The 22,538-nt window shown below is 38.6% G+C and overlaps 2 protein-coding genes across 4 annotated transcripts in view; both read right to left on the reverse strand.

Annotated features, from left to right (window-relative positions):
• Positions 1-250: 250 nt before the first annotated feature.
• On the reverse strand, positions 251-3,735 carry dusp19b (dual specificity phosphatase 19b). Of its 2 annotated transcripts, none has more exons than XM_026937205.3 (4): positions 2,573-3,735; positions 2,426-2,472; positions 1,748-1,900; positions 251-817 (listed from the first exon to the last, which is right to left on the reverse strand). In XM_026937205.3, exons 1-4 carry the CDS (start codon positions 2,805-2,807, stop codon positions 635-637), a joined length of 618 nt encoding a protein of 205 aa, XP_026793006.1. In that variant the 5' UTR covers positions 2,808-3,735; the 3' UTR covers positions 251-634. The 2 variants fall into 2 exon arrangements, with proteins under 2 accessions (XP_026793006.1, XP_026793007.1); XM_026937206.3 differs by having other exon boundaries at positions 2,588-3,728.
• A 799-nt stretch (positions 3,736-4,534) lies between these two features.
• The window catches only part of capn1 (calpain 1), a 92,785-nt gene continuing 74,781 nt past the window's right edge, over positions 4,535-22,538 (reverse strand). For both annotated transcript variants that reach the window (XM_053233091.1, XM_053233090.1), the window contains exons 3-22: positions 22,216-22,285; positions 20,638-20,756; positions 16,314-16,447; positions 15,104-15,272; positions 14,110-14,193; positions 13,497-13,582; positions 13,343-13,417; positions 12,707-12,867; positions 12,417-12,577; positions 12,312-12,323; positions 11,876-12,087; positions 11,594-11,633; positions 11,326-11,391; positions 10,353-10,410; positions 10,107-10,171; positions 7,893-7,961; positions 7,538-7,616; positions 7,234-7,350; positions 7,050-7,108; positions 4,535-6,275 (exon numbers count right to left, since the gene is read on the reverse strand). In XM_053233091.1, the coding sequence (XP_053089066.1) occupies positions 6,249-6,275; positions 7,050-7,108; positions 7,234-7,350; positions 7,538-7,616; positions 7,893-7,961; positions 10,107-10,171; positions 10,353-10,410; positions 11,326-11,391; positions 11,594-11,633; positions 11,876-12,087; positions 12,312-12,323; positions 12,417-12,577; positions 12,707-12,867; positions 13,343-13,417; positions 13,497-13,582; positions 14,110-14,193; positions 15,104-15,272; positions 16,314-16,447; positions 20,638-20,756; positions 22,216-22,285 (1,863 nt within the window). In that variant the 3' untranslated portion in view covers positions 4,535-6,248. The remainder of the gene's footprint in view (positions 6,276-7,049; positions 7,109-7,233; positions 7,351-7,537; positions 7,617-7,892; positions 7,962-10,106; positions 10,172-10,352; positions 10,411-11,325; positions 11,392-11,593; positions 11,634-11,875; positions 12,088-12,311; positions 12,324-12,416; positions 12,578-12,706; positions 12,868-13,342; positions 13,418-13,496; positions 13,583-14,109; positions 14,194-15,103; positions 15,273-16,313; positions 16,448-20,637; positions 20,757-22,215; positions 22,286-22,538) is intronic.

The raw sequence follows: 22,538 nt of genomic DNA on the forward strand, positions 1-22,538 counted from the left end.
TTACATGAAACTTTTGTAGGAAGGTGCATTTTGTGACTTTCCATCTCAAAGAAGGATTTTTTTTCTGTTTCCTTCCAAGTGTCTGTGAAACTTTCTTTCCCATCTTCAGGACAAACATTTATTTAAGCTCTATGAAGTGTACTGTGTACTGCAGTGTACTGCTTTTAACTTCAGAATAGTGTATTTGTTAAATGTTTAATGTAATACTTCAGTGTTCTCAAAATGTCTATTGTTTTTCTGTCAGTTTCACATCATTTCATTGTTTCACAAATTTGCTCTAAGCAAAGTATTCATCATGATCACTTTTATTTTTCCCACATCCAAGTAAATGTTGTTGTCTTGAGTCCTTATTACAGTAATTAAAGAATGATGGAACATAAAGTCTGCTTTTGGTTTCAAAAATGACTAAAACTTAAATCTTTGCATTAAGTTGTTGAGTTATTTTATATGTAAAATCTATATCTTAAACCATAACTGTTATTAAAAAAAAAAATGCAACCAGCAGTTCCACAGTTCCCTTGACCATGTAGTTTTGGCTTGCTGCAGTTTATAGAAATTTGAGTTTTAAATATGAGTGTTGAATTTGAAATATCCAAAGTGCATGATGAGCTGCAAAGTCAGTAAGTGATGTGAATCATGGGTGATACTCCTTCAGCTGAACGAGGAAGCCAGCATTTGGCCGTATTGAAGGTCGAGCTGATCTGACTCGGTTAAAGGCGTCCTCAAACGGTATCTTCTCCTTCGCCATTAGATAAGCGATGGCAACAGAGGCAGAGCGGGACACGCCCGCATTACAGTGGAGCAACACAACTCCATCCTGAAACAGAGAGAAGAAACTAGAAATCATCCAGTGTGTGTGTGTACATATAGTACATGCTGTTATGCCATGCATAAATCTCTAAAACACTCCTCTACTATAGCATAGATAAATCTTGACCTTAGTAATAGCCAATCCCCATAGCTAACTCTACGGATAAGTGTTTAGCTATTTTATATTCACTAATCTCTATAGCCAGTATAAGTGTTCAGCTCCTTTATAATTATTAATCCTCAGTGCTATTGTGTTTAGATCTTTATATTCACTAAACCCCATAGCTGCCATTGGCATTTAGCTCATTTATATTTACTAATCTCCATAGTTAATGTGTGTTTTTAACTTTTATATTTACTAATCCCCATAGCTAATGTATGTTTAGATCTTTAATATATACTAATCCCCATAAGTAAGATCAACAACTAGCTCTTTTCTATTTACTAAATTCCATAACTAAGATAAGCATTTAGCTTTTCTATATTTACTAATCCCAATAGCTAAGATAAGCATTTAGTGTTTTTAAATATTTACTAATCCCACTACCTAAAATAATCATTTTGGGTTTTTTATATTTACTATATACCCAATAGCTAAGATAAGTGTTTAGCTGTTTTATATTTACTAATCCTCACAGGTAAGATAAGAGTTACCTTGATTATATTTACTTATCCCTATAGCTAAGTGTTCTGCTCTTTCATATTTACTAATCCCCATCACTAATGTATGTTTAGATCTTTAATATATACGAATCCCCATAAGTAAGATCAACAACTAGCTCTTTTCTATTTACTAAATTCCCTAACTAAGATAAGCATTTAGCCTTTTTATATTTACTAATCCCAATAGCTAAGTGTTCAGCTCTTTTATATATACTAATTATTTAAAATTACATTTAAAAGACATGAGGAGAAGTGCATTAATCCAGCCACACACCTGTTTTCTGGCCTCGTCGATGAACTCAAAGCACTGTGGGAGGTAGGAGGTGAGCTCTGTCTCTGGCAGATCCATCATAGGAACAGTTTTATAGATAAAGCGCTCAGGGAAGGCATTCTCCACTCCACAGGCAACATTCAACACATGAGTTACCTGCAACCAGGATTCATGAAATAAAGTACCTTTATCTAACTCAGGTAAATAAGAATCCTCCATTGCTGGACATCAATGCACAATGTCTCATTTACCGTGTTTCATTTTCATGTCATTTTTGTTCTATGGCAGAAATTACTTTAAAAAAATACATTTATCCATTTGGGGGATGCTTTTGTCTAAAGCAGGGGTGTGCAGTTTTATCCGGAAAGAGCCTGTGTGGGTGCAGGTTTTCATTCCAACCAAGCAGAAGCCACACCTGAGTCTATTGAAAGCTAAGATCAGCTGATTAAACAGGTGGAATCAGGTGTGGCTCGTGCTTGGTTGGAATGAAAACCTGCGCCCACACCGGCTCTTTCCGGGTAAGACTGGACACCCTGATCTAAAGCGTCACTAATCCCCATAGCACTCTGTACGTGTACAGATACAGACTAAAGCTCCACATGGTGGACTGTTTCTCAACCCTGCAGTGATTTAATAATAATAATAATAATAATAATAATAATAATAATAATACTTCTCAACCTTGAATTTTCTCAAAGTCTCAGCGTCACTGGCGGCATCTTGTGAAGCTGTGAAGGAAAACATTAACCTTATTTACTAAACAATTCACAAAACCACTGCATTTAATTCAGGTTATGGCCATTAGGAAATACTGTGTGGTTTTAATACCAGTGTCTGTCTTACAGAGAAGGAGAAAGGGTGTAATGACGCCCACTTGAAGGTCCAAACTCAGATCTTGGACAAACCCGCAGGTGGCGCTCTCCTCTGCAGCTTCTGTTACATAACCACCATCGCCGCTTCGCGTTTCCACAAGGACCTTCCCGGTAGCCGTAGTGATGCGCGTGCTCCGTTTCTTGAGGCGCGCTCTAGAGAAACTCTGCAGCTCGTGAGAAAGGGACTGCATGCTGTAATAAATAACGCCGCTTTTTTTTAAAATTATTATTATTATTTACGACCAAGAGCTGCCTTCTAACAAAAAAACCCGAGATTATAGGCTGCTCAGTTCTTCTAATACACGGATTCCCGCGTTTAAAGAGAAAAACAGCTTTATTTCCTCTGTAACTAGTTACATTATTTTTAATATTGGAGTTCCACCTATCAGAGACGTTGCTGTTACCATGGCAATATTACCCGCTGCTTTACAGTAGCCTTGTTTTCAGGCGCCATCAATCTGCTGCTGAATTCGAGAAGAGAAGCGTGACACAAAACGTTATTCTGTTACATTTCAAAATAAAAGTCCTACACACACCTTAGTAATTCTATGAGTATGGGTCTTGTGGAGCTCTAATAAGCATGGAGTTGCCTGTTCTGTCACTCCATAAACCTAAAAACTTCTGCTGTGATCATAAAGATGTATATACTATATAATTATAGAAATGTAATTGATGATCCCACTATCTGGCGTCGCCCAGAAGATTACGGGTTTCCATTCGAGTCTGGTTCCTGTTAAGGTTTCTTCCTCAAGTCTTCTCAAGAATGTTTTCCTTACCACCGTTTCCTCTGGCTTGCTTATTAGGGATTAAAATGCACTTTACATTTACAATTTGCCAGCATGTAAACTTCCACTCAGGCATCAGTAAAGTAACTGAAGTAAAGTGAAGTAAGACACGTGCTGTGGTGGGCTACATACGATGATCAACTCGTTCAGAAGGCAGGCGTTGTCACTGAGCCACATCTATAAGTCGCGCTGGAGAGGAAAGCGATGACTAAAATACTCGCTTATTTACCATTTTACTTATTTACTCTTGTTGATATGTCTATAAGTGATGCCACATACACACTCAAGTATGTACTGCTTTCCATCCATCTGTCAAAGCCAATTCATCCATCTATCCATCCATCTATCCATCCATCAAATCTATCCATCCATCAAATCCAATCTATTCATCTATCCAATCTATCCATCCATCCATCCATCCATCCATCGAATCCAATCATCTACTAGATCCAATCCATCTATCCTTCAAACTCATAACTTAATAATGGACAATGTCACAAGGCAGCTTTACAGAAATATATAAATTCAAGATATAAATTTTACATTTATAAATGTATCCCTAATGACCAAGCCAGAAGTGATGGTCGTGAGGAAAAACTCACTGAGACAATATAAGGAAGAAACCTTGAGAGGAACCAGACTCAAAAGGGAACCCATCCTCATCTGGATGATACTGAATAGTGCGATTATAAATAATTCCCTACTATAACTGTGTGCTATATGGTCAAAAAGTGCAATTGTGTAACCAGGAAATTCATTACAGTTTTAACATGAAGTCTATTTTGTTGAAGTTATCAACTGTTCACTGATGGAGACTTTTTGGAGTAAAGTGCAGAACTGTTCATGGCAAATGCAGTCCTAAAGCCCATTCATCCATCAAATCGAATCCAACCATCCTGATCCACGCATCTATCCAATCCAATCATCCACCAAATCCAATCCATCAAATCCATCTGTCCATCAAATTCAAACTATCCATCAATCCATCCATCCATCCATCCCAATGCATCAATTCCAAACTATTTATCCATTCCAATCATCCATCAAGCCCAATCAATCCATCCATTAAATCCAAGCAATCCATCCATCCATAACTCCAGTATTTCCATGCTAACCATAAACTGACACAAGAATTGTAATTTAAAAATGTATTTATTGAAAACAGACATCTTTGAATATGTAAAACTCAGTATGTGCCTTTTGACCAGAGCACAAAGAACACAATACAGGCACCAGCATTAACACAACAAAAATAACAGCATGGCTTTTATAATGTCATAGATTTGGCATTGAAATATGAATTCATCCATTTATTTCTTCATATTTTTTTTATCTCTGGATCCACATTTAAAGATGCAGTCATATCACCTTTGCCAAGTGTTTTTTGCCTGAACATTCGATCAGACTGACAGCTGGAACTGTCTGGAATAACTGCCTCTCTTATCAGAAGTACTTTGCTCGTTGTTCCCTGCAGAAATTAAACAATACGTACTGTAGTAACAGGCACTTTCAATCTACTGCAATGTGTTTGCTTCTCCAACAAGTGCATTTGTATTCTGCAGTTTTCTGGTATGGGATTGATTCCTGATTTGTCATCATCATCATCATTATTATTATTATTATTATTATTATAACACATTCCTGGCCAATAAAAAAGGTTTTGTGCTACGTGGCCTAAAACTACACAAACATCTAACCTTTTTTTATTTATGTAAATCAAGAGTTATATATCCAGACTGTGTTTTCAACAGCCTGTACACACATACACACACTTTACACACATCCAAAATAAAATATAGAAAAATCCTTTCACTTTATCACTTTATATTAACGCTCCCTTAAGTAACTTTACTTACTGCATTAGTTAACATGAACCAACCATTAACGTCAGTAATAATAAACCATAAGTAATGTTAACAAAGTAACTTAACTAAATAAACTTGCACTGAGTAATGTTTATTCAAATCACAATTTGAATAAACATTAGCAAACTTTAATTTACACCATGTTCCTTAATGTTGGAAATGTCCTGAATGCAGGTCTCCAGGTATAAGTATTGGACCTTGCTTTTCAACCTCAGTTCTGAAAACCTGTTCATGAAGGTGCTGTTTATGTCATTCACCGTGGAATTAATTTTACTCAGTGATGGTATGAATATTGATTAATACAAGTGATTATTTGGTTTATTCCTTTAAAAACATCAATTAATACATGTGTTAGTTACTTTGTTGATGTTATTTATGGTGTATTAATGCTGATGCTTTGGTTTGTTCATGTTAAATTAATGAAAATTACAGAAACCTTAATATCAAGCGTCAGTGAAATCCTTTAAGATTCCTCATATACATTGTGGAACAATCTGAACTGGAATTGACTGATACATTAGGATTGAGAGGAACTGATCCATTTGGCACAGGAAGTAAAAAGAGACATATATGGCAACAAAGTAAGGTTCAGAGTCCTATCCGTTGGCAGGAAAAGTATGATTGCTGGCACGCGGCTGGTCAGAGAGGTTGTAAACACTACACTGTCTGGCACTTTTTAAGGCCGAGATTGATGAAATTACATATATTGTGTTCTTCTCAGATTGTGGCTTACTGTTTTGACTTACGCATAAATGACACAGAACAGGGACTGGCTTTTTTATATGACTCAGTACAACTTAAACCCTTTAACCACTCCTTAAACCAGTACACCTTTAAAAAGAGAGAGGCGGGACTAAAATACTGATTGAATACCATCACCTTGAGGAATAGTAATAAACAATATGATGAAGGCACTTGTGGACCAGACAGAGGGAGATGATGGTCTCAGTGCAAGCAGACAGGCATCCAGATGTCCGTCTGTTTATGCAAACATGGTCAAAGATAGCCACTGAAAAAGAGGAAAAGGAAAATGATTAGTCATATATATAATCGTACAGTAGTATTATACGTACTATACCACAGCACTGCTGAATTCTTGATTCGGATTTGTCAGAAGTTATTGATTTATCTTCTATAACAGCAGCTCTAAAAGTAGTTCTAGCTGCAAGGCAAATGCAACAGTTGACTTAGTATCTCATTATTTTGAATAATTCGCTATTTTGACTTAGTAAGTCGCTATTCTGACTTAGTATCTCATTATTCTTCACTTTCTAAGTAGTTATTTTGACTTCTTATCATATTATTTTTACTTACTAAGTAGTTATTTTGACTTAATATCTCATTATTTTGACTTAAAAAGTCATTATTTTTATTTACCAAGTAGTTATTTTGACTTAGTATCTCATTATTTTGACTTACTAAGTTATTATTTTTGACTTCAAATAATGACTTACTAAGTCAAAATACTGACATTGCAATTGAAAAAATATTTTCACACCTTGCAGTTTAGCATTTCTGGAACATAAAACATGAAACTAAAGGCTGGTGAAGGAATGACTGTTTATAGCTGCTATAATGTAAACAATAACAGGAAATAATTTGTTTTGAGTTTGTTAAGACAAGTATGATGTTATTCTCTAATTAATAAAATATTAATTTGTTGACAAATTGCTGTGCTATAAGAGAAATAAAACACTGCTGTTATAGGAAACCCATTATGCTTTATTCTTTACATAATACGCTACAGTCAGGTATGTGTTTAGGAGAAAGCTGAGGATCAAACCTGGTTGAAGTTTAGGGAGATGAGTCCATCAGAATCAGTGTCTAAAGTGTAAAATGTCTCTGTAGAAACAAAACGGTAGAATAAGAAAGTTACCCTGATGTTAGGTTTTGCAGTCCTAGAGTCTAATGACACTGAATACAGAACTTTAAGGATAAAATCTAATCGAGTGTCACTGGTCACTCACTGAACATGGTCTCCAGGCGCACTAGACAGGTGACAAAATTGTCAAAGTCGACGCTCAGGTCCTGCTCTGTGTAGCGCAGAATAATCAGCTGGAATATATGGTTGTTCAGCTTGAAGCCTGGTGGGGAAAAAAGGAAAAAACGTTAAAAATGTAAACCTGGATACGCAGATAGACAGTAAGTATTATATGCTGAATGGTTCAAGGTCCTGGAACATGTGCTTTTCTGTAGAGATCCACAATTCTGAGCCTCAGCCCTGGATGGACAGCTGTATGGGTAGATGTCATGATAGATGAATAGACTCACCTGCTGATTCAAGGGCCATACGCAGCTCAAATGAGCTCATTGTGCCAGACTTATCCACATCATACTTCCTGAACACTTCCTGAGCAAGGAGGAGACACAGACCAATTCTTAGTTGTAAAATAAATATTATATATGTATAATATGTATAATAAATATTATATAATTCAATAGCCTCTGTATTCTGATCACAAGGCAAAGTGCTTGTCACGTAGGCCAAATAATATTTATTTACTGTTATTTGCATCAGAAGAGTTCTGTAAGATACTATATTGTTCAAGTGAGCTAGTAAATATTACATGTTAATTGTCTGTTTTGTAGAAATATTTAAGTAGGTGATGACTTTAAGCAAACTCACCAGATAGTGTTTGATTTTCTCCCACAGCACGTGGAACTCTGTGAGACCCAGCTTACCGCTGCCATCTGTCTGAACATGTCTGTCACAGAGAATAACATGTGGGGAAGGAGACATGGACATGCCATGCAGACAGATGGAGAAGAAACAGAATCCAGACTGAGAGACATTCAAGAGAGAAAAACAGACTGGTGCAGAGTCCAATAAAAGGACAGACCCATAACAAACATATGCAATGACTACAACTACTACAACTATTATTACTACTACTACTACTACTACTACTACAAGTACTATTATTACTACCACAACTGTTACTACTACTACCATGTAGAAATTCATGGATCATCAAGAAAATTGACTCTCACTCAAACCACACACGGAACAAAGAAAGACACCCCTTTGTGAAGAACAGACCAGAGATGGCTCCGGCATGTCTAGGACTAAACAACCAGCTTTCAAAACATGAGGGATGTGTGAAGCCCCAATAAAAGGTTCTAATTCACCCCCTTTGTCAGATAAACTCAAGTTGACCAACAACTGAGGAAGCCTTTGTTTGGACCGTCTGCCTTGCTGAGCCATCCCAATCTACACAGCACTACATCCTGCTGGGACTGGAATGATCTTTGCTCTCATTGAGTCAGCAAAAACTCTATGCCCAATGCTTACAGAATGTACCCTTACTACATAGTGTGTCAATCACAAAGCAAAGGATCTAAGACCGACACTATAACCTAGCCTCAGCATGTACAACCCAATTACAGCAACTTCTTACGTAGCATCAAGCTTGGTAATACTTCTGAAGTCGTGTATTCAAAGTGACAATATAAATCAACCCTAGTCTTAATGAAACTGTACAATATTAGACCTGTTATTATTCTGTAACCTTACCATTGTATCCAGAAGCTAATGGTTACACTTATGTATGTCATGTTTGGTATGTGTTTGTTTTCATGTTCTAAAACCGTTGGTGAGTTGCAAATCTAAATACCTCATACCACACGTTTATCGTAAGGATCAAGGACAAATAAGGCCGAACTATAATGGACATTGAGAGGTATGTGACCCAAAGGGGTCACATGCTAATTAGCTGGGGGACCAGGCAAACTAGGCACCAATCACCTCTGATCTTTGGTTGGTTGAAACCCCTAGAGGGCTAGTTTAGCCAAAACTGCATAAAAACCTCATGGCCAAGCAAATCTGGGAGCTGGAACTGGAAGAGAACAGGAACTGGAAGAACCCCCATCTCTCCGTCGACTACCAACAACTTCTCCAAGATTCTCCAACTCCGATCCGACTACAACACTCTGACCACCGACAACCACCTCCATTCACAACCACTCTCTAACTAATTCACAATTTAATACCTACACATTGATGGTTCACTCAGGTCAGGGTCTAGTGCTTTTCATACTTCAGTCTAAGAACCCAACCTTCTGTCTTTTATCACTGGTTTTTCTTATGCCATTTTCATATGTGTTTGCATGTGCATGTTTGTGTGTGAGTGTGTTATGTGTATATAGTTGGTTAGTCTATGTGTAGTAGTGTAGTGTAATAAAGTCTCATCAATATTCAAGGTAATGATGTGCTGTTTCCTTGCTCACCATCTAAGTTCCTAGGGTGCCTGTTCTTGTTGCCGTGCTCTGAAATAGTCCTCATCATAGGAAGCTATTACTGTCAATGGCCACGATAGTAATAACTTGCCAGAGTGGATAGACACCTCGCTAAACATTTCGGTGGACAAAATGAGCAGTTAGTGGTGGTAAATTAATTCTGATGTAATTCCCCCAAAGTAACTAATATTATTGTTTGTATTAATGACCTCTACTTCCATAATTGGTGGAAGATTATAATAAGTCAAAGTTCAAATGAGCTAAATTCCTTACAACTACTACTACTACCACCACAACTATTACTACTACTACTACTATAACTACTACCACAACTATTATTACCACTACAACAACTACTACAACTACAACTATTACTACAACTAATAATAATAATAATAATAATAATAATAATAATAATATTATATAGCCTGTAGACAGAAAGAAGGAAAGAAAGAAAGAAAAACAAAAGGAAAGAATGGCAGAATAAGCAAAAGAAAGAAACAAACTAACTAACAGAATAAATAGAAAAAATGACAGAATAAATGAAAGAAAGAAAGAAAGAAAGAAAGAAAGCGCTGTATGAGAAGCGCTGAGGTAAGGATACATCCATGAGGTTGATCATACTGCGGCACGCCTCCTGGGTAAAGCCATCTGTCTTCAGATCCTTATCTATGAGAAAGAAGGATAGTTTACATTTATGTGCACCACACGGTAATTCTATTGGTATCAGATATTTAGCAGTTTGTTAATGTGATGTTGCCTAAATGCTTTACAATGAGCTGTGTATGAACTGAATGCTGTTGTGAATCTGTTTCAATGAAAGATTCGCTGATCATGTTTGAAGACTTACGCTTGCTGATGATTCTGTTCAGAATGGTCTGGAGCTCTGTAACACTGATCTCCATGTCCTACCAAACACACACATTAAATATACTGAAACGAGCATATGAATTAAAAAACGTATACTTTTTTTTTTTTTTAAATGTTAGCACTATAGTAATGTATGAGCATTTGAATATGAATAAGCCACCAGACTTGGAACTTAAGGATGAGCGCTTCTGGCTCTACCTCAATATACTGGAGTAAAGAAAGACTCGTATAAACGAAAAATTTGCCTGTCTAGAAAAAATGAACTCCATCTAATTTGAAAAAGCATGCTGAGATAAGTTTTGCTAATTTGCTATCATTAACTGGCTATATTTACCTACGCTAGGCTGTTTTCTTTGCTAATGCCAGGTTGGACTAGCATCAGTTCCAGTCACATAATTGACCAGGCAATTTCTAGCTAATGGTAAATATTGCAAACTTAGAATAAGCTATAAAAGTTATTTTCTACATGAAAACATGCCATTAACGTAATTACATCAGTTAAAAACATTTACATTTTACTTCTGAATACCTGAGTACATTTAAAAGTAGCAACCTTTTTACTTGTGTACATTTTTGTACACATTTTTGAGTAAGATTTTGCTAAATATCTATTCTTTCACATAAGCACAATTTGTCCACTCCTTCAAACAACATATTGTACAGATAGCATATCATACAGATAACACCACTGCTCATAATGGGGTCTGGGAGCCACCAGGGGCCCACAAGAAGCCTATAAATAATGTATTCTGTTGGAGAAAAGTTCAGGAATAGAAAGCCCCATGGCTCTAATAAATAGCCAAATTATTGATATACACATTTAAATAATGAGCTTAATTTCTGTATAGCTGAATTAGTTTCCTAAAATAATTCTATACTGAGGGAATCCATGGAATGAAGAGCTGCAAACCATTTGAGAACCCCTGCTTATAACACATCCTCTTCGTTCTTACCGCTCCTGCCAGCTGTCTGAAGAGACTCTTGAATCCGGCATCAATTTGACTCTCATCCAAATAATTCTGACAGAAAGAAGAAAGATACACAGTGAGGAATGGTGCTAGTTAGCAACAAAATTCTTAACTTTTACTTTTTAGTGCCTGGTGAGATACTTGAGAACAGATCTGAGGATACAAGTGTATCGGTTATAGAGTACTCAGGATTTTTAGTAGGAAATTTAGTTTAGAAACAGAGGTTTGTGCATCTGCATGTTTCCCAACTCACCACTTTGGGAAGATCAGCTTTGATTTCGTCATCCATTTCCCTAAAGCAGGAGGAAACAGGTTTGGGTCAGTAACTGCTCAATCAATCTACACACATGGACATGATGAAACTGCACTGACTGACTTAAATTCATTTACGGACAACAGGAAGTCATAAGCAGCGACTTTTACAATAGTACAATACAGTAAAACACAGCAGCTGAGATTGGTAAAAGTGTACTGTATGCGTTTGTCCTAAACCTATCAGAATTCTGTCGTTCCTTCTGTCCTTCTCATCACTCACTCCGAGTCAGCGGGTTTTTCAGAGAAGACACGCAGCACGAAGTCGGCCTCTTTCTGCGGCTCGAATGTGGACGGGACGATGATGTACTCTCCAGCGGGAAGACGGAAGCGTGAGCTGACCTCACGCAGGTTGATGAAGAGCTCAGAGCGAGCGCTGGAGCCGTGTGTGAGGAAGAAGTCTCGCTTCAGGTGAACTCCTGACTGACCTACATACTGCCAGAGGACACATCCATGTATTTATAGTCACCCACCTTTGTCCTGACAACTGTAAATGTGTTGACATATCTGATGCTCACACACACACACACACACACACACACACACACACACACACACATTTCCATGTGTAGTTATTTCATAGAGTATAGTATGAACTTTTCGTGTAGTAGCTAACACTCAAGTCAAATATGAGAAAACTTCAGCAGCCACCATCATACCTGACTGGGAACCTGAAAGAGAGGGACATGAGATAGTCAGAGAAAATAAACTGAAGTGATATGAAGCAGCTTCATTTGATTTAGCAGTTATCAAATGGCGTGTACCTCGTATATTGCGAAGCCGATGGTCTCCATGTCTTTGCCCTCTTTGCGCTGTTTCCTGCGGTCTTTCTGCATCAGAGCCACTAGGAAGGTGCAGTTGTCCTGTCCTACCATATCCGGGTGCTTCAGGTTGATCTTGAACTGAGGGTTGAGCCAAAACGTAGCTGAGGATTGTGATTAAATTGAAGGAGAAGGATTAAGACTTGGACAAGAAAATTGACAGTGGCGACTTTATCTTATTGTTTACTTATTGTTTATTATACACACACACACACACACACACACACAAACACCTGGGTAATTCCTGCAGCCTCCAGCCGTGCTGCCTCTCCTCCACTCGCCCTGGTAGAGAGATGTGCTCCACTTCTTCACCTGACTGGCTTCCAGAGCATCTGCTGTCAGGTTACAGATCTCCAACCTGCTGAACTCCCGCAAGAAGTCCTGGAATGACATCCTGAGAGAGAGAGAGAGAGAGAGAGAGAGAGGAAAAAGACAAAAGAGAAAGAAAGTGAGAGATAGAACAGAGAGATAGAGAAAGAGAAGAGAGAGAGAGAAGAGGGAGAAGAAAGGGGGTGATAGAAGAGAGACAAACAATGAGAAATAAAGAGAGGTGGGGAGAGAGAAAGTGAGAGGATAGATAGATAGACAGATAGATAGATAGACAGACAGACAGATAGAAAGTGAGTGATAGAAAAGAGAGTTAGAGAAAGAGGAGAGAAGAAAGAGGGGGAGTGAGAGAAGAGATACAGAAAACAGAAACAGAGAGAGCGAAGGAGAGAAGAGAGTGACTCAATAATGATGCATTCAAATTAGTAATAAAGCAAACCTTCATAAATTATCACATAAACACACTCATACAACACCCCCATACACAAACAAGCGCGCGCACACAAACACGCACACACACACACACACACACACACGCTTACCAGAACTCTCCGTCTTCGCTGCGGCTATGCAGTTTGCTCCTGGAGGACGAGTCCACACTGTCCCACTCTCTAGCACTGAAAACAGCACAGCAGTATGAGCAGCGTCACATCATCAGCATTCTGCTTTATGTTCTGCTTACTGACTTCTTCTTACTTATCACTCCAAGCTCCAGTCCACTCCACCTCTCCCCAGGGGTTTCTGATGCGCACCAGCTTGGTGGGGGTTCCTCTGTAAACCACCTAACACACACACTTCATTGTGTATACAGCAGTATAGCAAAACAGACCTTCATCAAAGTCTTGGAAAAGCACTAACATGTCATACAGTTACACTAGTTTATCACAGTGTTTGGGCAAATGCAGCTGAAATTCTCATCCAATTCTAAAAACTGATTGGGCTTCAATTCTTTCATTGGGTTTTTCCCAAAATGCGTTTGGTGGAGAAACGAAGTGTAGACAGAGTAACACACATTATCTAATCAAATTTCACAAAAGTGCAAATCACAGAATTCTAAGTTTAGTGTTTTTTTTTGTTTGAATGAAAGGAATACAACTTTTAATTTGGAGAAAAGACAGCATGAACCCAGTAGAGCATTACAGACTTTAAAAGCTGTCTCTCTCTAACTTTATATTTCTACATCATTCTTATTAGGCCACTGACGAGTGATGTAATGCATTGTGCAACCCAAACTGATTCATTGTCAAGCTATTTGTAGATAATATTTCAGTCCTTACATCTAAATCATGACCAGCCGACAACAACTCACCTCCTCCACTGCTGTCACAGAGTAGGCGTGGCCTTTAACCAGTTTCTTGAAGGTGACGGCCTCCATGTCATGAGTACTGGTGATCTACAGGCCACGAAAAAAAATAAATAAATAAATAAAAAACATGACAGAAATCATTGACTACTGAGTTCTGAGATTTGTTACAAGTCACTGAAAATAGGAACTACTCATCAGGTCAGCAACAGGAAAGATGAAAATCTCAAATAGATTTTAAAGTAATGACAATCCAATACTTGTTATGTGTATTGGACTGATTGGACTTTAAATTTAGATTATTTAGGTCCAGAGCAAGTAGCAGCTAAATGATATATCACTATGCATTCTGCCGCTGGTTAGCGTACATGCAGTGACTACAGCTTTAAAGTGACAATTTGACCGAATATGAAGTTAATCTGAATTGTAGTTGGTCAGCCAAGACATGTTAGTTATGCTTTGTAACGGAACTAAAGGGCCACTCCTTCTAACAGGTAATGGAATCATATATCTGGCACTTCAGGTTATAAAACAGCAGAACATGTCTGCATAAAAAAAATATAAAACTGTGACTATTTAATTGAAAATACTTCTAATGTACAGTTCAATTTTTGAACTCTTTTTAGCTCTGCAACACACTTCTTTCAAGTTTCAGCAGTGTGTTTGAAACAGGAAGCAAGTCAATGCCAAACTGCAAATGTAAACACCAAGCATGTCACTTCTCGCTGATTACATATGGGTTCATGGGGAAATTGCGCACGTTTGTGATCTAATCTTGAACAAGACATAAGCTAACTGCCCATGCACTACTAAAGATGTGAAGTATTCCGATAAACCAGTCGTGCTTTTTTCAAAATTACGTGTGTCTGACTTGAGATTAAAGATAAAATCACTGAGATCTGCAGTGTGCTGCTCCTCCAGGACCTAAGTTGTCACTCCTGTTCTGAAATATTTAAAAAATATTTATGGGTGGATATGCGTGCGAGTGTGTGATGCTGACATCTATGGAGCAGCCCAGCAGTGATCCTCTCTCCACAGCCCTCCTTATGATGTTGAAAAGATCAGCAGGAGGTTTATTCAGCTCGTACATCTCCGTCACACCACCCGTGAAGTCCTCAAAGCCTTCTGATGTACTGCCGCCTGACAGAGCCTCGTAGCAGCCGTTCAGCCTGACACACACACACACACACACACACATAAATGATAGCTTAGTCACTATTAGGGCCACAGACAAAATACAAAACTAAGCATGACAAATATTAACAATATGCACTGTCACAAAGCAGTTTTACAGAGATCTGAATGTAGATATAGATCCCTATTGAGCAAACCAGAGGTGACAGTGATGAGGAAATGCTCCCTGAAAGAAAACTTAAGAGGAACCAGACTCAAAAAGAGAACCTATTAAACAGGTAAAATTATCCACTGAAGCAAGTGTGAGTCTTGGGTATAAAGTGTTTTTGGGAAAGTGCAAATCTTTCATATCCGTTTTATTAAACTCACTGTAAAGAAAACAGTTAAACTTATAGATAAAAACTGATTTAAAAAAGTGACAGGAAAAAAGTTTATGTGTAAAACATATAAATGCTATGTACTTCAAATACCTAACTGGAGAGATTTAAGCCATTTCCAATTAGATCCAGATTGCTTGCGGTAAAATAAAGTGTCGCAAATTCTTCAACTGACCTAATCCTACTCTTTCCAGAGTATTTAAACTGATCCCGTTGCCTGAAGCAGAGCTATGTGTGTGCCTGGTTTTGAAATCCCACTTTCTGCTTGTATCAACTGCAGTATTTTCTAATGAACTTAGTCAAAATTTCAAAAAACAATGAAAACAAGTCATTTAAACCCTGTTACGAATAAGTTTTTAGTGAATTACAGTCAAACTTGATGTAAATTATAATATCACAATGAAATCAATAAAATATCACAATTAAAATGAAATCACCTGAATACGAAAGAATGCAAGATGTCATTTTTTTCTAGGGGAATGCTGTGAATTTGAACTTTGGAAACACAAGCCAATTGTTTTTCCTTTAAAAAAAGTTACAATTACCTAAACTGGCATTGTGATTACTTATTTGCCAGGACATGATTCCCAACTCAACCTGAAAATCTGTAAACGTCCACACACTCAGCCAGTTTCAGAGAGTATGTCTAGGAAACGTTTGCTATTGGTGTCTAAGATTTTTGTGTGCTCTTTGTCTTACTTGGCATAGGCCTTTTCAACCAGAGCACTCCAGAACTCGCCTCCCTCCGCCGAGTGCACGAACAGCAGCTTCCCGTCTTTAACCGGCAGCCTGTCATCAATCACCACATCAACCCATTCACCAAACTGCCAGAACTACAGGAAGAGAGAGAACGAGACAGAGAGAGATTATCTCAAATATGGAGACAACAACCACCAGGTGGCAGAATGTCAGTCATTTGTGGAGTTACAGAACACAGACTGTACACGTACATGCATGCACAGGCACGTGCACGTGCACGCGCACACACACACTCAAACACACACACACACACACACCTGCATTTCCATTCTAACCAAACCAGCACTCTTATGAATCTCAATTAACTTTTAAAATATCCCCACAGAGGTGCAGTTCACTCAAACAGGAGACAATTCAGAGCAGAATTCAAACCAGCACTCGAGCACAGTGAAGCTAGTGGACTATGTGAAGTGTGTGTGTGGGACATTTTGCTTGCTCTGGGACACTAATGAGATCTCACTGTCAGCAAGCTAAGCAGGAGTCACAAATAACCTGATACACTGTCACACTGATCTCATAATGAAATCCCACGATCATATCGTCTCTAATCAGCTATACTCATCTCTCTCAGCAGGATGTATGTGCAGAGTTACGCTGTGTATCTGGAAAGCTTCATTCTGACCCTCACTCCTTACTGTACTCCTTCCTACTCCATGCCATGTCATTAAATCCTTTCTGCTCCAGTGCATGTTGCTCCAGTGTTGCTTTATAATCTTATTCTATGGGTTTTGGTGTATACCAATAAATAAATAAATTTGTGTGTTGTCATGTGTGTTTTTCATACTACACTACCTCCCCAACAGGGTTTTTATACAGATAGTACCCTTAGTTCCTGAACTAGTGAACCTGTATCAGGATGTATTTATTGATGGAGATTTCAAAGCACTTCTGTAAGTCGCTCTGGATAAGGGCATCTGCCAAATGCTATAAATGTAAATGTCAATGATTTAAGATAGCAAATTATCAAATAAAATTAGACTTTTGTATGTGAGATTGTCACCTTGTCTATTTTTATCAATCATTCGATATGCAAAGCTGCTTGACATCAGAATTTTGTGAAAAGCACAAGAGCATGGATGAATACCAGCATGAAGGCAGCTTTAATGAGAGAATATCTTGAGTTTTAAACACTAAGAGAGATGTGTAATGTGTAAGGAATTAAACACTCGAAGGCGTGATGTTATAGTGCGATGACGCCCAACACGAAGCGGAACTGTTCCACTAGCAGCATGTCTTGACGTGTTTTCGCCAGCGATTACAGCAATTTGCCAGGGATTATAATTCTTTATGCGTTAATGAGTGACATGTATTACTTTGTAAATGTTTGTAAACTACATTTAATCTTGGGGAATGTCCGTGAAACAAGTTTGGTGCTGTTATCACTTATGTTATATGCCGTCACCTGCTTCTTTTTTTTTTACTCTCTTGAAGTTAATATTACAAAAAAAATGCAGTGTCATGTTACAGAGAAACTGCAAAGTGCAATCTGTCCTGAAGTGATCCGCCCTGAGGGCTTTCAACATATCAGAAAACTTAAAGTAACAGCTTTACCTCTTTACCTGGTTAAATCTGTGACAATGATTATATTAACCACTGATTTGAGAAGGTAATCATCAACATTACAGTTATGACTAACGTTAGGCAGCTAGCTTGGTTTTCCCGATCAGCAGAGTTTCTCTTCCCTCCATCACAGACGTTTTCCCCAGACACGCTCCATCCGCAAAGCCACCAGCATTGCAGATGACCACACGCACCCCTCACAAAAACTCTTCACCCTCCTGCCGTCTGGCAAAAGGTACTGAAGCATTCGGGCCCTCACAGCCAGACTGTAACGGTTTCTTCCCCCAAGCCATCAGACTCCTCAATACTCAGAGACTGGACTGACACCAACCCCCACACACACACACATACATACGTACGTACGTACGTACGTACATACATACATACATACATACATACACTATATTGCCAAAAGTATTGGAACACCCATCCAAATCATTGAATTCAGGTGTTCCAATCACTTCCATGGCCACAGGTGTATAAAATCAAGCACATAGGCATGTCGACTGCTTCTACAAACATTTGTGATAGATTGGGTCGCTCTCAGGAGCTCAGTGAATTCAAGCATGGTACCGTGATAGGTTGCCACCTGTGCAATAAGTCCATTTGTGAAATTTCCTCACTACTAAATATTCCACGGTCAACTGTTAGTGGAATTATAACAAAGTGGAAGCAATTGGGAACAACAGCACACAAAGAGGTAGGCCACGTAAAATCACAGAGCCGGGTCAGTGCATGCTGAGGCGCACAGTGCGCAAAGTGGCCAACTTTCTGCAGAGTCAATAGCTACAGACCTCCAAACTTCGTGTGGCCTTCAGATTAGCTCAAGAACAGTGCGTAGAGAGCTTAATGGAATGGGTTTCCATGGCCGAGCAGCTGCATCCAAGCCTTACATTACCAAGTGCAACGCAAAGTGTCGGAAACATTTTCAGTCCAAAATGTTGCATGAGTGTTTGAAGGACACTATAGTAGAACAGTACCAGTAGCCACTCAGGCCTGTAACTGTAAAAGTGCACTTAAAGTAGCTTTTTACAGACAGAGCAAACAAAGACACGCTTACATAGAGGCACCCGTGGTTTTTCAGTACATTTTTTAGGACATGGCAATTGACTATGCTATCTACATTATCTACATGCTACACTGTTCTGCATTCTGGATGCCTGCTGTTCTCCTTGTCCATTCTTTCCCTCTTCTCTAGGTTTCCAGTAACATTCTTTCAACATGACAAATAACACTATGTCTAAACAAGCAGAATTAATGTGCATGCAGACAACCTGAGTAAACAAAGAAGGAATCTCTTGTATGTCAGAGTAGAGCCTGTATTTTAAGACTAGTGTATCTAAGGTTGGTGTAAACAGACAGAGCGAGTCGATAGGGGTTTTGCTTTGCCCCTCAGGCTATGACATGGCAAATATTTGTCACGCTCTCTCTACATCTCCAAACGATCAAAGTAGCTGATGGCAGTGACGACTACAGGAAGGGAATTCCAGTAGGCCTGCTTAGAAAAACACTTCATTCTCTTACTGCTGTACTAATGCAAACACACACACCACAATGTCACACTGCAGTAAAAACACCAAATGCTATACAAACTGAAATACTAGCTTTGTCTGCTTTTCTTATTCCCAGTCTGTGAGAAACACCCTGGGGAAGACACACCCATTTACAGCTCCTTACACACCTGATTTGAACTGTACACACAGTAAAAGCAACCACACCATCCCACCCACACACACACACACGTACAAACAGACACACACAGAGTGTGTACCCTGCAGAGGACTCCACCCTCTTTCTCTTGCAGCTTAGTGTCACTGTGCTTTTTATTTGCATTTGCATGCAGTAAAACCCCTGGTATGAAAAGAGATAAGATAAAAGTAAAGAGGAATAAAGAGGGGGTGAATATAGACAGGTCTATAGACAAACATTTAACACACACATACACACCCTGGTCAGTCTAGCAGAGTGACAGAAGAGAGAAGCTGTGTATGTATGATGTGTGCTATATGTACTGAGTAAAGTCTGTAGGCTTGTTCATAATGCTGAATAACTTTAAAATCACATTCAGTATGATTATTTTCACATCAGCGTGTGTGTTAAACCTGCTCTTCTGCCCCAGAACTCCTTCACTTCTGTCCAAAACAGAACAGAACAGGTGACACCCACTCCAGCGCGAGTGCACCAATTTAAACTCACAGCCTTCCAGAGCAGAAGCTTAATCAGTGAACTATCACTTCCTGCCGTTATACTGTTACTATCCTTAATGAATGATTCTATTCAATTCTATTCCACTTTCCAACCCATTCCATTCTTTTCTATTTTACTATATTGCATTTTATTCTCTCCTATCCACTCTATTTCCTGCAATTCTATTTTATTCTATTACAATCTTTTCCATTCTATATCATTTCTATTATATTCCATTCTTTTTCATTCCACTTCAGTATTTTAGATTCTATTCCATTTAATTCTGCTGTTTTCTGTTCAATTCCTTTCTATTTCACTCCATTTTACTATATTCCATTTTATTCTTTCTCATCAAATACATTCTATTTTATCCCATTCATTTCTAATTCATTTTATTCTATTCCATTCTCTTCCATTCCATTCTACCCAAGGTCACTGGCTTTAACATGTCTCAGATAAAGCTTAGTTTATCTGTGTGTGTCTGTGTGTGTGTGTGTACGTGTGTGTGTGTGTGTACCTGGAAGTGAAAGATACCAGCATAGCCGTCGTTGAAGCTCTGTCCATGTGGAACCACACGGTGCAGCAAGTTATCATTAAGAGTGAGAGATGCAATAGCAGCCAGTAGCCAACAATCACCTGCAAGACACACACACACACACACACGCACATACACACAAATACACACATACACAGACATATACACACTTATTTATCATTCAGTCAAAGGTTATGTTTACTTGGTTATGTTTACTTAGTGTGTGTACTGGTCATGTTTTATATTTTCCCTACTCCGATGCACCTAATTTTCTGATGCTCTATCAGAAAAGGTTTTTGGAAGAGTTCTCATAATTATGACCAGGTGCACTGTTTAACTGTTTAACAAGATCTCTCATGCTTTTTTAATGTTGTTCCAGACCAACATGAGCCAAAAGAGCATTTCTGAACAACAACACTTGCAATTTAAGTGCCGGTGCAAGTCTACACTGCATGTAATGTATTTAGTTCATATGAATAAGGTGTAGTCCACTTAAACAGATCACCAGTGTGCCTGTCCAAATCCTAATGAATAAAACTACTTTTCCAAATGTTTTCTGTCTTTACTATTTACAGTGTGTCTTTACCACACTGTCCGAGCACGGGATGAACTACTACACTTCCAAATAAAGACAAAGCAACTGGACGTTTTGGACCATGCCAAAATAGGCGTCCTGTGTAAATTTATCAAACATTATTCAGCACCAAAATATGACAGTAATTACGAAGTTCACCAAAGGACTTAGCCAGCAGAAATCTGGGCCATAACGCAAGACGCAGAGGCAGTGATTTGGTTTGCAGTCAATAAATGCCAGGGTTATAAACAAGCTGAGGCAGGTCTCCAGACACAGAAACATTCATTACACACAACCTCTTCAGTAATAAAACTGTTGCAGATGCAGGGGTTTTAGTGCCGCTCCACAACATTACAGAAGAAACTGAAGAAAAAACACAGCCTTCTTTCCAAGGGTGACAAATTAAAGGAAAATATGGTTGCTCGGTTATGCTGTAGGGGCATTTAGTTATTTTTGATGGCATAGTTTGTGTCCACTTGTCCCCTTAGAGTGAAGCATCACTGCAATTCAATAAAAAGTTCTTCTAACTGGTCACCTTTATCCTACGATGAAACATTTCTATCCTGATGGGAGTGGTCTCTTCCAAGATGACTCCGCCCCATCAACAGGGCACAAGGAATACCTTTATTGTTCTGATGTGGATGAAAACGATGTAAACCATATGCTATGGCCTTCACAAGCATCAGCTCTTAACCCCACTGAACACCTATGAGAGACTTTGGAGCGATGTGTTAGATAACACGCTTCACCACCATCATCCAACACCAACTGAAAGAATATCTTCTGGAAGAAGATGGTCATCAATGCTACAATACAGTTCTAGAGACTTGTAGAATCTGTACCAAGGTGCACTGAAGCTGTTCTGGAGGTTTGTGATGGCCTAAAACATTACTAAGACACTTTCTGTTAGTTTTCTTTTAATTTGTCACCTGACTTGAGCTACATTATTTTATCTCACTGATCTGTCACTACTGTAAAAGACTCACCCAGTGCTCCCTGACAGATATCTGTGCGAGTGGCTCCATCCATGATGAACTGGGGACAAGAGGTGATCTCCTGTAAACACACACACACATACACACACACACACACACACAGTTCATTGTTAACAAATGAGGACACACAGAAAGTAAGTCATTGTGGTTGGCCATATTGTTGAGCACCACCAACAATGCCACTATCTGCAATGCCACTGTCTGTATCTGTATTTAAACCCGAGGGGCGTTACTTAAACCAGAAGGTTTATTTTCCCGCTTTCTTTCTCTTTCTATCTTTTTTTAAATGAACCCGCTGCCCTGTACATACTGGA

This window comes from Pangasianodon hypophthalmus, chromosome 4, assembly GCF_027358585.1.
Source record: "Pangasianodon hypophthalmus isolate fPanHyp1 chromosome 4, fPanHyp1.pri, whole genome shotgun sequence".
Classification (NCBI taxonomy): domain Eukaryota; kingdom Metazoa; phylum Chordata; class Actinopteri; order Siluriformes; family Pangasiidae; genus Pangasianodon; species Pangasianodon hypophthalmus.

Excerpts from the sequence above, each read along its gene's own strand:
- dusp19b (XM_026937205.3), bottom strand. The coding sequence starts at position 2,807 with ATGCAGTCCCTTTCTCACGAGCTGCAGAGTTTCTCTAGAGCGCGCCTC. Across the intron at positions 2,473-2,572 it reads TCTCTGTAAGACAGACACTG|CTTCACAAGATGCCGCCAGT; the intron begins GTATTAAAACCA and ends TTTCCTTCACAG. Across the intron at positions 818-1,747 it reads TCGACGAGGCCAGAAAACAG|GATGGAGTTGTGTTGCTCCA; the intron begins GTGTGTGGCTGG and ends TCTCTGTTTCAG.